The sequence below is a fragment of the Hyperoodon ampullatus genome, assembly GCF_949752795.1.
Source record: "Hyperoodon ampullatus genome assembly, chromosome: 4".
NCBI classification, from domain to species: Eukaryota; Metazoa; Chordata; class Mammalia; order Artiodactyla; family Ziphiidae; genus Hyperoodon; species Hyperoodon ampullatus.
In genome coordinates, this window is record NC_136917.1 from 91996534 (window position 1) to 92013146 (window position 16613).

Sequence of the window (16613 nt, forward strand, 5' to 3'; positions counted from 1 at the left end):
CAAAAGGGCAGTTGAGAAATCTAGCAGCTCAAAGCTGCAGCAGGTGTGTGGTGTGCTGCTTCACTGGATTTTAACACAAATTTTATGTTTCAGTTTATGTAAGAATATGTTGATTAGCTCTGTCCTGGTAACTGAATGAACAGAGAACTGCTCATCCACATAATCAAATCTGTTTATAAGTAAGTGAGCTGTTTTAACAGTCTCATGCAGGCTGACAAAAACAAAGATGATTATAATTTAAAGGCCCACCCTCAGACCTTTACATGATAGGGGGGATGATTACCTGTCCAACATGGACAGCTCCCGCTCAGAAAAAAAAAAAATAAAGATAAATCCTTGCCCAGGAAATCTACATATGTTATATTCATAAATATTAAAATATAACTGAATATTTAAGGCCAAGGATATAGGAAATAAATCAAATAATGGATGACACTTTAAAAGCCTTCAGGGCTTCTGTAACTTTAGCAAGTATGTAGGAAGCAGCTTTGATTTAGGCTTAAAGCTCAGCGAGACAGGTCAATGAATTATTATAATTTTTTGGTTTACTCTTCCTACCGTTTAAAGTCAAATGTCACACTCAGATTTATTCAAAAAATGAGTGCAAACATACTTAAGGAATTTTGAAATATGATATGTGGAAGGTGTTCTATATCTTGAGTTAAAGTATTCTATTTGAAAGTTATCACTTTTATTTCAATAAACAAGATGCCCCATAACATTCTCATATCATTTACATTTCAACTTTATCATTACATAATATTACTATATAACATCCCCTTTATTTTCACACACCAAAATTATATTTATTCAATCAACATGGTCTATCTTTCCAGTACCTACTTCCCTACTGTGGGCCACCTGTCCATATCCTGTTTATCTACCAATCCATAACCTCATCATCCTGTAGAAATTTTGCCCACTCCTCCTTCCTTTAATCCTTCCCTTCCCTACAGCCACAATTACTCTCCTTCCTCTGAACTCTCTTACTGCATCCTGAGTCCTATATCTTACTCATCTTTCTATCCCCATTATGCCTAAAATTGTACCTTGCTCATGACAGAGTAACAATTATTTTAAATTAACTCAACTCAATACATGAGTAATAAATGAATAAATATATCTAAAACCATTTAAACCATTGTGAATTAATATCAAGTGATTAATGAACTTGTATTTGGTATATAAAATAAAAACTATAAGAACAAGCATTAAAAACACTTGGGTTTTGTTTTTTTGTTTTGTTTTGTTTTTGGCTGTGTTGGGTCTTTGTTGCTGCACGCGGGCTTTCTCTAGTTGCGGCGAGTGGGCCTACTCTTCGTTGCGGTGCACAGGCTTCTCATTACGGTGGCTTCTCTTGTTGCAGAGCACGGGCTCTAGGAGCACGGGCTTCAGTAGTTGTGGCTCGTGGGTTCAAGAGTTATGGCTTGTAGGCTCTAGAGCGCAGGCTCAGTAGTTGTGGCTCATGGGCTTAGTTGCTCCACGGCACGTGGGATCTTCCCAGGCCAGGGATCGAACCCATGTCCCCTGCATTGGCAGGTGGATTCTTAACCACTGCGCCACCAGGGAAGTCCTGTGGTTTGTTCTTGACTGTCTGCAAGAGACCATGCTGTAGCATTCTTTGTCACCCCTGACCATTTCCACACAAGTTAAACAAATATTTGAGCTAGAAACTTACTGTTGCATTTATCTATGTATCAGGACAACTAACATTTACACCCTTCAGTCCAGTACTAGGAGAGCAGAGGTGGAAATGTAGGGCCGAGGGCAAGAACCATTAGGAATGAGTCTCCAGAGAAAATCAGTGACAGCAAAAGAACCTTTCTTTCTGGGGTTTATATAACTGACCTTCAGCAAAAGTCCAGCTGATTACTGCTGGACATGATGAGGGGAGTAAGTAAAAGGTTTTACCTACAATTTTTAAGATAAACACATGGGAGCAACTATAGTATGTGAGAAGACATTAAAAGAGAAGTGTGCTGTTGTTTAAGAATCATTCTGTGATCTTCAAACCCTACTCCCTTCATGATCATTAAGAAATGTAAGTAAAGGACCTGTGTTTTTCTTGAAAGTATGTTTTGGTTATAAAACAGTGCTTCTCAATTTTGTATCCTTGAAAGACTCAAAGGCTTGGGGCATGACTTTATTCAGGTTTCAAACAGGACCACAAAGAAATACTTGGAAGATAAAATAGAAATGCACTCTCATTTCCTTAACTGGCATAGCCTTCTATACAATCCAAGAAACTCCCAAATACACGGAAAACTGTAAATTGCTATGACTGAAACTGTCAGATGAAACTTTACTTGCCTCCCTATATGCTTCATTCTACATGTAAGAGCACAGAGAGTTTTCTAGGAATGTATGTTTTTGCAGCACCTTCTTTTTAGCACAGAGAAGCAATAGTGATTTTTCTTCCCCTGTGCCTGGAATTTTGAAAGGGATTCTAAAGCTAATTCTCAGTCTTATGTGGCTTCCTCTTGACCCCTAGATACTAATACATAAGTCTCAAAAACATCTCCTCAGCAAAAGGATTTGTAGTGCTGTCTTTAGTACACTGACTCCCACAGAATAGGCCCTCAAGCAATGCCTACTTTATTTATGATATTTTAGGCTATACAAGTTCTTCCCAAGAGAATTGTTTAAAAACTGAGCTACTTGTTTTCCAGGATGACACTGCCTTTAGTATAGACTTCGCCCCTGCACACATTCGGGAGCTTTCTTACCTCGGCCATCAGCATGTGCACATCTTTCTTCCCAGACCATAATTCATGTTATCACCTTTTCTGCTCCTCAGTCACCTCAGAAGACGGCTGTTCTGTGGATCTTGGCTTTCGAGTTGGTATTGAAGCACAGGGATTCTACACAGAGAATTTCCATTCAGCAGCATGGATTTTCCGAGGGGATGATGGGAATCCTGATGACAGCCCCAGATGTCTTAGTAAAAAACCTCGACCAGTAGCTGGTAAGGACCCTACAATTATGGTAAAATGAATATATCCTAGAGAACCTGTAACCAGGCAAGTCTCTAAAGTCGGCAAACTTGCACACTGGGTGGAGCATTTGGAGAGAAGTATGGGTATGTGTGTATGTATATGTGTATGTGTGTGTGTGTATATATATAGAACTTCTTAATATTGTGAAAGAATCTGAAGCTATTAAAATACAAACTGTCTTAAGCATTCACTCAAAAATAGAATAATAATTCCAAAGTTGGAGTTAAAGATTAATGTAAGAAGAGTCAAGAGTCTTTTTCATTCTATGACTAAAAAATGCTTACTATTTTTTTAACCATGATTTAAAATTTATATTTTTTTAACATCTTTATTAGAGTATAATTGCTTTACAATGGTGTGTTAGTTTCTGCTGCATAACAAAGTGAATCAGCTATACATAGACGTATATCCTCATATCCCCTCCCTCTTGTATCTCCCTCCCAACCCTCCCTATCCCACCCCTCTAGGTGGTCACAAAGCACCAAGCTGATCTCCCCGTGCTATGCAGCTGCTTCCCACTAGCTGTCTATTTTACATTTGGTAGTGTATACATGTCCATGCCACTCTCTCACTTCGTTCCAGCTTACCCTTACCCTCCCCGTGTCCTCAAGTCCATTCTCTACATCTGCGTCTTTATTCCTGTCCTGTCCCTACGTTCTTCAGAACCATTAAAAAAATGCTTACTATTTTTTAAAAATGTACTGGAAAGTATAAACAAGTAACAAATCATTTATTGTTCCAGCACTGGAATATGACCATTTTATTGTTTCTGCATTCTTTTTATTATACATAGGTCTAGTCCTGTTTTTAAATGCATATGAAATATGCATTTCATATTATCATGTATATAGTTTGATATATAAGAAAGAACCCCTACCAGTAGCTGGTAAGGACCCTACAATTATTAAATTATATAGCCTGATTTATATTTAATAATATAATTATATAATAATTATACTTTCATTTAATAAAATATGTTCATGTGTTTTTGCAGATGTCATTATATTCTAATAGTTTCATGATGCTTTTTAAGAGATTAAAATTTAGTTTACTAAAACTATTGATATTTCCCTAATGCAATAACAGCATAATGATTTTTTTAAAAACTTATACCTGAATAACAACTTTCAGCATGTGAAATTATTACTTCAGTCCAATCTTTGCTGCAAAATTTAAGCTGTAGAGCTTTTATAAACTTCTGTTTTATTGGTATAAATAAATGACTTTGATAAATAGTAAACAATTTAACTCAAGCAAGCAAAGATTCAGATTAAAAATAATGTTTTAAATTAATTATACAATCATTGGCATTCAACAAATACCTTGCCTACTATGGCCCAGGAACTGGGGGAAGTTGCTAAAGATACACAAAAGTGACAGGTATGAGTATGATAGATTCTATTGCATAAAGAGGTACTTAAATTTTCAGTACAGGCATCAAAATGTGCTTAGTTTTATCTTAATCCCATTTATGCAGACAAGATTAATTGTTGTTACATATAAGATCATCATTTGTTTTACGTGTAGAGTAAAATAGAGCCTTTCTTAATTTTTTCTTATAAATATGCAATTCAGCATTGGAGGATTTTAATGAGGAAAAGTTGTAACTCTGAGTTCCTATGCACATACATAAGACAAGATTTGTATATTGCACATTTAGAATATTTATTTATACTCATTTCATAATATGAATTAATTGAGATTAACCATTCATTGAAAAGCAAGCATGAGACTTTGATTCTAAAACTTAAGGAATTTAGAGTAGAATTTTTGAAAATTAAATTAGAAGCTGATGAACTGCATGCAAATCAATGAAGTTAGAACACTTCCTCATATCATACACAAAAGGCTACTCAAAATGGCTAAAGACTTGACTATAAGACATGACACCATAAAACTCCGAGAAGAGAACATCGACAAAACATTCTCTGACATAAATTGTAGCCATGTTTTCTTAGGTCAGTCAGTCTCCAAAGGCAAAAAAAATAAAAGCAAAAACAAATAAATGGGACCTAATCAAACTTATAAGCTTTTGCACAACAAAGGAAACCATAAATAAAATGAAAAGACAACTTATAGACTTGGAGACAATATTTGCGACCGATGCAACTGGCAAGGGATTAATTTCCAAAATATACAAACAGCTTATACAGCTCAATAACAACAACAAAAAAAACCAAGCCAATCAAAATATATGCAGAAGACTTAAATAGACATTTCTCCAAAGAAGACATGCAAATGGCCAACAGCCACATGAAAAGATGCTCAACATCACTAATTATTAGAGATATGCAAACCAAAACTACAATGAGGCATTATATCATACCAGTCAGAATGGCCATCATCAAAAAGACTACAAATAATGAATGCTGCAGAGGGTATGGAGAAAAGGGAACTGTTGGTGGGAATGTAAATTGGTGCAGCCACTATGGAGAACAGTATGGAGGTTCCTTAAAAAACTAAAAATAGAGTTGTCATATGATCCAGCAATCCCACTCCTAGGCATATACCCAGAGAAAACTCTAATTTGAAAAAATACATGCACCCCAATGTTCATTGCAGCACTGTTTACAATAGCCAAGACATGGATGCAACATAAATGTCCACTGACAGATGAATGGATAAAGGAGATGTGGTACATGAATACAATGGACTATTACTCAGCCATAAAAAAGAATCAAATAATGCCATTTGCAGCAACATGGATGGACCTAGAGATTATTATACTAAGTGAAGTTAGCCAGACAGAGAAAGACAAGTATCATGTGATATCGCTTATATGTGGAGTCTAAAAAAATAATACAAATGAACTTATTTACAAACCAGAAACAGACTCACAGACATAGAAAACAAACTTATGGTTAACAAAGGGAAAGTGGTGGGAGAGATAAATTAGGAGTTTGGGATTATCAGACACAAATTACTATATATAAAATAGATGAACAACAAGATCCTACTGGGAATTATATTCAATATCTTGTAATGAACTATAATGGAAAAGAATCTGAAAAAGAATATATATTGTATATATAGGTATGTATTTATACATATGTATGTATATATATATCTCTCTGTGTGTGTGTGGTGTGTGTGTGTAACTGAATCACTTTGCTGTATGCTAGAAACTAACACAACATTGTAAATCAACTATTAAAAAAATAGATACTGAGAATTAGGCATAAACTTTTTAAAAAAGAAACAAAATTTTCTATAGTTAACTTTTATTTGAGTATTGGATGGCATAGGAAAAAAACACCAGGCCAAAAATAGGATTTTCAGGGTTAGGATCTCTATTTGTTCATTGATGTATTCTAAGCACCAAGGACTGTGCCTGCTTCATTATAGGAAGCCAATTTATATTTGTTGAATGAATGAATAAAAAGTAATTTACCAGCTATGTGACCTTAGAAAAGTCACTTATTTACTGTTATTATCTCTCTGCCTATCATACAGTGTTATAAAAATATAAAGTGAGACTATATATGTGAAAATTATAATGCACTATTTTTATCTATCTTGACTATTTCTATCTGCTATCCTTATTTTTCTTAATTTTTATGAGAGCTTTAACTAAATATTAAATACATATTCACATCTGTGTACATTTATAAATATTTTATATAAATTGTAAACAATTGCTATTTCATAATATACTAACTAAATTGACCAATATGTATTGACTGTTTGTGGCAGGGAGCTGAAAAACTAAGTTGGGTAAAATACAATTCCTCCCTCACAGTATCTTGGCTAACACCTGATGTAAGAAAGTACAATTATCACCATTTCTACAACTGTTTGTGGTCATCAATGAACAAGCATTTGGTTGATTCACTGTTATTTGCTTTAGCTAAAAAACAAAAGAAAATTTGTTTAATTTTGCCAAAAAATTCATGTGTGTGCATAGGCACACACACACATACATGCAACTAAAGAAAATGTTTAAATGTGGTGAGTTTTATACTATTTATTGGACTGAACCTCAGTTCAAGAATGTGCTAGTTTTTCTTTCTTACTGTTACTAAGACATATACCCGATACATGTTTTTAACTATGCGATTTTGAGACATCAATAGAAGAAGACGGAGATTGGGAGGAAACATGAGTTGGAGGCAAATGAATAGCTTTAAGACTGAAAGATATCTTTATTAGCCTAATGGCATTTTTAAAATATTGTAATACTAATTTATATCTACCAGTATGTATTTTGTGAAAATAAATTTTACACTTAAAAAAATTCAATCCTGAATCTTCTAGAAAGTGTCCTTCTATAATTTGGAGAAATAGATAAACAAAGGTTTGCATCATTACAAAAGTATATTGCTGGAGCTAAAAGAAAATTTAGGGTATTTTCAATATATGAGTCATATTTATGGAACTATGTACCCTTCATTTGAACTTTTACATCTAACAAGATGATTCCAAGGAAGTGTTATTTGGGGGGATAAATTACTTGACGATGTGCCCACACAGTCTCTGAAAAGACAATGACATTCATCATAGACTATTCACCAGACAGTAGCAAGGGAATCCAGGACTATAAATCTTAAAATATGAGAAAACTGTCTTCAGAATGGGAGGGGAACATGTTGCAAAACATCTTGATTGTATCTTCTCCCACAGGAGAGCACTACAGTTGAGCTTACCATTTAAAGACTTTATTGAATTGTTTATACTGTCACACATTGTTGACATTCGATTTGCCTGATTGAAAAAAACCACCACCACCACTACAGCCTTGAAAGCAATAGCTATCTTACAGTCTCATGTAATACGAAAACAAACAAGAAAACATGATTTGATTTGAATCAACACAGTAAAAATACTCCATTAAACAAATATCTATTGGCTAATCAATCTGTCAAAAGCAGAAGATAGTATCAAGACGGTAACCTATAGGGAGCAAGAAGTTTTGACAAGCAGGGTTGTTAGAAATGATTTCTACCTAGGTCAGAAATAGGATTTCTGATTTTCTTTTTGCCTTGATTAGCTACCAGCTTGTTGCAGACTGCTAAAATATTCATTTCTGTGTCCTTGAATTTCCCAGTTCTGTCCCTTAAATTATGCTGAGATCCAGTAAGTGGCAGTCCAAACAGTCATGTAAAATAATTGCCAAAAGGGAATCATATTAACAAATGATAAGAGATCTTCCCAGGAGCGTAGAATAAAGCAGAGCACAGCATTTTAGGGCTGGAATACACTAATACCTGCACAGCAGCTTTCGTTTCCTTTTCCAGTAGAAAAACAGTGTATTTTGTTCAGACATCTTGTAATAACAAACCTTCCTTCAGCAATCCATATGAAGAGAATTTATTCTTTCTCTCTTTGAATGTTTGCCAATTTTGGTAGCCAGTGTCTAGGATGTAAACTCCGTGAGAAAAAAGTCTCTTCTCTGTATTAGGACCACTACAGTCCTAATACATAGGAAAACAACTGGGCACAAAGTAGATACTTAGTAAATGTTTGTGAATGAATTACTTCTGATATTAGGCTACAGTGGATTATTAGAGACAAAGATGCTTGTTTCCTTGTTTTTATCAGACGTTTTTGTTCCCTAGCTGACCAAGGAGATGATCACATCCAAGAGCATTTGGAGAGATTACCTAACCTTTTACTATCTTTGTCACTTTTTACTAAGAAACTTGATTTTTTAAAATAGATTTACATCAGAATATCTGGAAGGAAATTTAATAAAATAATGGCAAATCTTTTTACAAACTCTGCAAAATATAAGGTACATTTATAATAATAATATCTCTCCAAAGATCAGGGACTCACCCCCCAGACCATCTGTCAGCGATGGCAAAGAAAGAGATTCCTCATCAAAGGGGAAGTGGACCAAGGTCCTTTCCCACTCAAAATGCAGTTGTTAAGAGTTCCTTTGAACTCTTGATTGTTTCTAATTTTATCCAAATTTTGCCTGCACTGGACATTTTTTTTAGTATGAACCTTTGAATATGAATCTAGAGGATGCAACCCTTCAAAGAAGAAATGTCCTTGATCTCCAACCTGGAGGAATATCTAAATATTTCTGAGAAATGAGAAGTGAAATACGGAAATATAAAAATACAAAAGAATGATTGAAAAGAAGCTACAAAATATATTACCCATAAATTTTAATGTATTCCTTTTTTTTTTTTTTTTTTTTTTTTTTGGGCGGTACGCGGGCCTCTCACTGTTGTGGCCTCTCCCGTTGCGGAGCACAGGCTCCGGACGTGCAGGCTCAGCGGCCATGACACACGGGCCTAGCTGCTCCGCGGCATGTGGGATCTTCCCGGACTGGGGCACAAACCCGTGGTACCCTGCATCGGCAGGCGGACTCTCAACCACTGCGCCACCAGGGAAGCCCTGTACTGCCATTTTTTAATGGGAGGGAATTCTATTAAATTACAATTTTAAGGTGTGAATTTGCCTTGCCCTATTAATAGATGAGCATTCTTATTTTATAATTAATTACCTTTTTCCCAGAGACTTAATAATACCTTTTTCCCAGAGGCCTATTACTAATAATTCACTTCTGCAGCTCAGGAAGTTTATCATTATACTTTATTATGATTTATTCTTTATCATTTTAAGATATTCATTAACAAATAGGAAAAACTTGGCTAATAAAGTATGCCAATCTAATCGTTGGGGGCAGATTAATTCTCCCAGTATTGCATTAATACTTCTCTCTGATGAAGTTTTCCTTAAATACAACCAAATACTCAATATTTTGAAGACTTTTGTTGTAATTCTTCATTGGATAACACTGTCATCATTTAAAATAGGATTCTTCTAAGATCACTTAAGCCCTTCAAATGTTTTATTTCAGTTTTGTACTCTAGCATGATTCAGGCATGATTTTCTTTTCTAAATAAAAAACAAGGTGTAAATATACTGTAAAAGACAAAACACCTACCATGGCCACATCTCCCTTTATGAAAATTGCCCTTGCACAAAAGGAACAGTCTTGCAGAGACATGTTTTCTGCCTTGGAACCCTGCTCTTTCCTCATCTCTGAAGAGCAATAGCTCAAAGAGTTATGAGTTTCATCCTGTGAGATTCTCTCTTTCAGGAATTCAGCCTGGGAAAATGCTCTTGGAAAGTCTTGAGGTAGAGAAAAGTCAAGAGGGCCCAGGAGTTAGTCGAAGTTATGAACTTGTCAGCAAGCAGAAGCTTTGAGGAAGAAATACACACACACACACACACACACACATACAGAAAAGATGGTATAAAGGTAGCAGAAGGAAAAGGGAGAAGACACATGGAAAAGCAGACTGAGAAACAGCTGGGCCACATTAATTAAAGATTATTAGACTAACGTAAAAATTCTTGAATTTTTACTGTGAAGTCTCTGGAACTCTCCACTTTCAATGCAGCATAACCTTACAGTTACAGTTTCGGCAAGGCCCAAGCTGTTCCCATTGTTTCTGAGAAGCTCAGTTGTTCAGGATTTCCTGGGTTCCTGTAAGAGCTAAATGTATGGCTGAGTATTCTGTTTTCTTGTTTCCATGTGTATTATAGCCTTGTAATAAATGTTCCACTGTTTATGGATCTGAGTGCCTCAGACCTGTAAGGCTCGGCTGCCTTTTGGGAGTTGTGCTGCCTCGGAGTAGCAAGCACAGCCCCTTACTCATTATGTGACTCAGATGGGTTGTTAACATCTTTGTGCCTCAGTTTCCTCCTCTCCAAAAAAGGAATATTAATTACAGGCGGATGTTAAGATTAAATTAGACGATACTTGTAAAGTACTTAGAATGTTTTTATTACCCCGGCATGTAATAAATAAGCAATAAATACTAGCTGCATTTATAATCATATCTGTAGGATCTGAAGAATAACTCAAAAGAATGCCCTTTTTGTTTCCTCTTTAGTTCGTGAGCGAACCGTGAAACTAGTCAAAGGAACTGGCGATTATCCCTGGGGATTCCGAATTCAATACTCCAAACCAATTGTGGTAACTGAAGTGGATGCTAGTAAGTTATCTCACTATAGCAACTTTAATTCAGACAACTATCTCAAGCCTCGCGCAATATATTATACTAAATAGCCTCCAATATTATAGTCTTGTAAAACACATATATGCAACAGAAGCAATTTCTAAATCTCAGTCTATAAAAACTCATGATGATTGGCAAGTGCCCACATCATGATCAATTATTTTTTAAAAGACCATGTTTTCCTGATGGAATGGACACCTCTGGTATACACAGGGCCACCCCACTAAAGTAGAGCCCTACCTGTACCTACGGAAACAGGGCTCAAGCTCTGGAGATAGAAGGGTCTTATGAGTAGGCAGCTGCCTATTTATTAGTATTTAATAGTTTCCAGGAGCAGTTCCATTCCCCCTAAATTATTTCCTTTATGGCTTCTCAGGTTTATTTCCTAACAAGCAAATTAGGAATTAGTAGATGCCTAATGAAAGACAGATCCTTTGCTCCCTGATCTGTTAGATATAAAGATAAGATAAATATACCCATACCCAGCATGGTGCATTAGGGGAAGCCTAATGATGTTATCACAGAGGGATGCCCAAGGCCACTAGGGGTTTCACAGTCCCCATCTGGACTGTGAATTTTCCAAGGTCAGAAACTGTATCCTATCCATTATTTTAATCCTCAATACTTTGTGCAGTGTCCCAAAGGCAACAAAGCAGATGCCCCCAAAAATGTTTGTGGAGTGACTACGAGAGCCCTAGGTACCTGAAGGCTGGGGCAGTGTGGATAGAGCGGAAGGGAGGCATACTATCCAGGAAGATTACAACACTCTGGCTTGCCCTGGTACCCAGGTGCCGTTGTCACCCAGCGTCACATTTTGTTTTTCTTTGCTTATCAGCATTCGGATGTTTCCTCTGTGTACTCTCTGTGATTCCTTTGGGAATATGTTCTCCTATCTGTAAAGAAGTAGGTGACTACTCAACTCTGGGAAAGGCCAGAGAGGTGACAGCTGCAGCAGATGAAATTGTTGCCTTCAAGCCCAGCCTTTCACAGTCATAGGTGACATCTGTGGGTAGGAAACAGTGTGTACAGACAACCACCTATTTTTTATATGAATGGAGTATCTAGATAGAATGTGAGATATTCCTGGTGCAGCATGGAAGTTAAGTTTTACAGTTTTAGGACCCATCATATGGAAACAACTTCTCACAGGTTATCACTTATGCCAGGTGATCAGTGGTACAGATTCTGTATAATGTAGAGGCTTAGTCTCCTTTAAATGAAGCATGGGGGAATGCCTAAGTACTTAGTAACCTAGATATCTATGTCACACTCACTGATGTTTGTAAGGAAAGAAATTTACTTACTTATATATAATATCAAAGTAGAAATTAAATTTACTTTAAATATAAAAGCCATGTGATGTTGCAGAGAGGAAAGACACTCACATTCACTGGACACCTAGTATAAGCAGGGCATTTTATATATGTGCTTCCACATAATCTATACAACAGAACTTGAAACTTGGTATTATTACTTCCATTTAACAGACAAATATATTAAGGTTCAAACTGGTTGAACAACTCACCTCAGGTTATATAGCTTTATCATGGCAACTCCAGGATTCATATCTCAGAATTTCTACCCCCTAGAACCAGAGTTTTTGCCCTATGACTTATATCAGTTAGGACTCTCTGTCTCAACTAGTAAGAAATTTGACTCAAAATAGAAGGGGATTGGTTGACTCAAAAAACTTGAAGGTTCTGAGATAGCACAGGTGTTAGATTTGTTTCATGGCTCAGTTATTTAATCAAAGGCATAACTTCTTTCAGCCCCTTGATCCAGACTTCCTTAGTGATACAAGCCTCTCATCTGGATTCAAAACAATCTCAGCAGTTCTAGTTTTCCCATCGCACATAAGAGTCATAAAGAGAGAGAAGACTCAGCTTGGTGCTCTGTGGTGACCTAGATGGATGAGATGGAGGGGGTAAGGGAGGTCCAAGGGAAGGAGATATATGTATACATATAGCTGATTCATTTCATTGTACAACAGAAACTAACACAACACTGTAAAGCAACTATACCCCAATTTTTTAAAAAAAGAGATAGAGAGAGAGGGGGCTGGCTTCAATCCTCAAATTTCCTCTTATTTCCATGTCCCTGGGGACCACTGTGAGCTGTTTCACTTAAGCCAAATGCAAGGGGAATGTCGTTGTCCTGGTTGAGCTTCTAGCAAACCAGGGTCCACCCTGGATCTACAGGTGGAATAATGCTTCTTTACATTTCCAAAAGTACCAATAATAATGGAAAAGAGATGGAGAAGATATGAGAAGGCCTCAAGGAACTCTACCACCTCTCAGCCTCAAATCATACTGACACAGTGACTGACACTCTGCACCCAATGAGTGATAAACAACAGTCACACAAACAAACGAAACATCACCTAGTGTACACAAAGGTGGTGTTCTGTCTCTTCTTGATGTAATATTATTTCCACCTTATCCTGTTTTTTAAAAATCCTATTATTCTTATCAAAGAATTGCCTTTGAATTTTTCATGACTTGAGTTAACCTACTTTATTCTCAGCTGTTAAGAAAAATATTCAATACATTAAAAATCACACTAACTCTTCTTAGCTATACAGTTGAACTGACATTGCCCCAAATATCTGACCATCTATGAGCAGGATTCACTCAGTGCACTACATAAAATAACTTTTTCTTAATACTTTCCATTAAGCTTACCTTGCAAACCTATTCTTTCCTGCTCTGGGTGAGTTCTGGGATGGATTCTAATTTCTTGTAGTCTCAGACAATAAGAGCATAATTGTTTTGTAATTAAAAGTTCAGGGTAGTCTAATAATCATAGAACTACAGGTAAGTCTAATGTAATAATCAAAATTTCTGAATTCTTTTCTAATCTTGAGTTTCCTCTCCCAGCTTGAGCCTCAGGCTTGCAAGAATGGATTATCTTCTTTACTAGTTCTCACCTCTATTTTCTGTTCATTAGAAATCCCACCTCTATACCTTCAAATGCACTTGAATTTTTACCTTTTTCTCCTTTTCTCCTTCTCCAATTGAAAGCCAATACTTCTACCTTCTCGTGACTTACAAAAATATTAGTAAATTAGGAACAGATGTAAATTTCTTTAAGGTAATAAAAGAAATTCCTTTTTCTCCATTTCTGTAGTCTGAGAAACAGACACCAATGCAAAAGCAGGTGTGCAAAAGATTGGAGGAAATCACTATGACAGACAAAAGAGAGCATAAGTAGGCAGAAGAGCCTTTAGACAACAATGAAGGTCTGGCCCCTGTGAAAGGAGAGGGAGAAGGAAGCAGGATTGTGTAGGAAGAACCTCAAACTGCACTGTAGCTCTAAGAAATTCTGAGACAGCCCCAGAGTAAAAAGTGCCCATTAGACAAGTCCCACATTGGCCAGAAACGGCCTTGCTCCAGTACCCCCTCCAAATTCAGTCACTGGCTGGAAGTAGTGACTTAGTGGGAGGAATGTAGCCTTAGTGTGAGGCAGGATGACCAGAAAGTGTAGCAGTTGAAGGCTTTCACTCAATCATAATCCTCACAGTAGTTTCTCTTGAAGGTATATCTAGGCAGTGTAGACCTAAGAACTCTATGTAGAGTATGGGACATAAAGCCTCCAGGAAGGAAAAAAAAAAAAAAGGCAAATTGAAAGAAATAATTCTCATAAAGATGTGCCAAATATTACTTTGAAAATACAGAAAGAAATTAAAAAACACTTAAATTAACGGCAGGAAAAGTGTGTATGGTTTGTAAATCTTAATGTTTAAAGATGTCAGTTCTTCCTTAAATTGACCTATAGATATAATCCCAATTAAAATTCTAGTAGAGTGGCTGTTTTTGTTTTCGCTTTTGTTTTTCTTGGTAAAAAATTTTCAATTAGATTCTAAAATATTTATAGGAAAGTAAAGGGCCAAGTTATTAACTTTGACGTGAATGAATTTCAATTAAAGTTTAATCAGCTAATCAAATATACAAGTGACTATTAAGCAGATAATTCTCTTAATGATTGGGGAAGGGGGGTGGTTTACCCAAATGTTGGTGGGACTTGGGGGTGCTAAGGGTGAACCCCAGACGAATGAGGAGAGAGTAGAAGAGGAACATGGTGATAGAACTCAGGCGAAAAAACATAAACATTACAAATTTTGTCCACGGTCAACCTTACTCTGTCTCTTAGTGTCCTTCAAATTAACAAGAACAAAAACCAATTATGGCTTTAATTATTTCTATATAGACAAAAACAGTCAACTTTTTATCATCAAGTGGCTTCTGATTTCTTACAATGTTTTAAAGGACATCTGGCTTTAAGAAAATAAATGTTCATTCATGCGGAATGTGTTCACGATGTTCCTCATCTTTCCACTCCACTTAACTCCTCTCCCCCTTCCTCCTCGCTCCATTTTCTCTCTTCTGTCCTCTTTCCCTTCTCCCTACTCTCCTCTTTATACCTCTGACTTTGCAAGATTAGCCTTAAACAAAGAAATAAAATAATTCGTAAGAAAAATAAAATGACTACCCTTTCAAATTCAAACATAAGTTTAGCACATTTTTGCAAAATATCAAAAACCTTGACATACTTTTCATGCCTGCCTTCTAGATAAAATAACTAAATGCAGTTTAATAAAATGTTATGATTTCTTTAATGTCTGATACCTGTCCAACTGAGACAGTTAACTGTATCTCATTCATTCAGATGTGAAACAAATCAAAATATTTGCATTGTAAATGATGTTGTATTTAGGAGGCCCTGAGGTTTTGTAATAGGAAAAGCTGAAGCATCTCTACTGTAGCAAAAATGGTACAATACACAGTTAACCTAGGATTTTATTCAACATCAGAAAGTGCTGCCTTGGCAGGGATTCATGTATGCTGAGTCTACTTCTCTTTTTTTAAAATGTATTCCTCAATGCTGAAAAGCAACCCCTGAAATCCACTGTCTAGTCAAATCTACTAAATGAAGGGTTGAGGGACTTTAAAATTACATGCACTTTAGCATTTCTGAGAATCTCGTTCACACCACAAAACATTGTTCTGGATGCACCAGAGAGGCTTAATTACACACTGACGATAAAAAGATAAAGCAGGAAGACCTGTAGGTGCGATAGAATTATTATCCTTAAGTATACAGAGAGGGAGCTTGCTCGTAGCTTACATAACTAATTGCCCACACCCAGCTGTCATTTGCATGAACATTTTCTATGAAAGCCTAAATGCTTGTGAGATCCGTTGGCATAAACAAAAGAAACAGATGTTCCAACTTTGATACAAAGCAAACTTGAAAAGAAACCTATACATTTAGGGATGGGCAGACCCATAGAGGAAATTATGGACAGGGCCATCTTTCTGGAAGCTCTAGAATTAAAAATGCTACTGTTATAGTAAAATTTTTTAAAATGAAAAGGACAAGCCTGTTTTTTAATTTTAAGGTTTTCAGATTCTGCACTATATGTAAATATGCATGAAAGGATGAAGTAGCTCAGCATTTAACTCTTTATAATAAATACAGAAATATGTAGTCAGGTATCCTATTGGGGAAACAAACTTAGAAAAGCATGGTTTTGTTTTCTTACCACCTTGATCATTCCTTTGCAATGTAGGATGTATACTTCCATCTGCTCCCAAAAGCAGCCTTAAGTAGGGCAACTGTCTATGTGGCATATTACAGA

At 36.2% G+C, this 16613-nt stretch overlaps 1 protein-coding gene across 1 annotated transcript in view; it reads left to right on the top strand.

Annotated features, from left to right (window-relative positions):
* LOC307051271 (uncharacterized protein) overlaps positions 1-16613 on the top strand; it is a gene marked incomplete at both ends in the record, with an annotated part of 100706 nt that overhangs the window by 18337 nt on the left and 65756 nt on the right. The window contains 2 exons of the mRNA XM_079701592.1: positions 2798-2965; positions 10850-10951. Coding sequence (XP_079557718.1) covers positions 2798-2965; positions 10850-10951 — 270 coding nt within the window. The remainder of the gene's footprint in view (positions 1-2797; positions 2966-10849; positions 10952-16613) is intronic.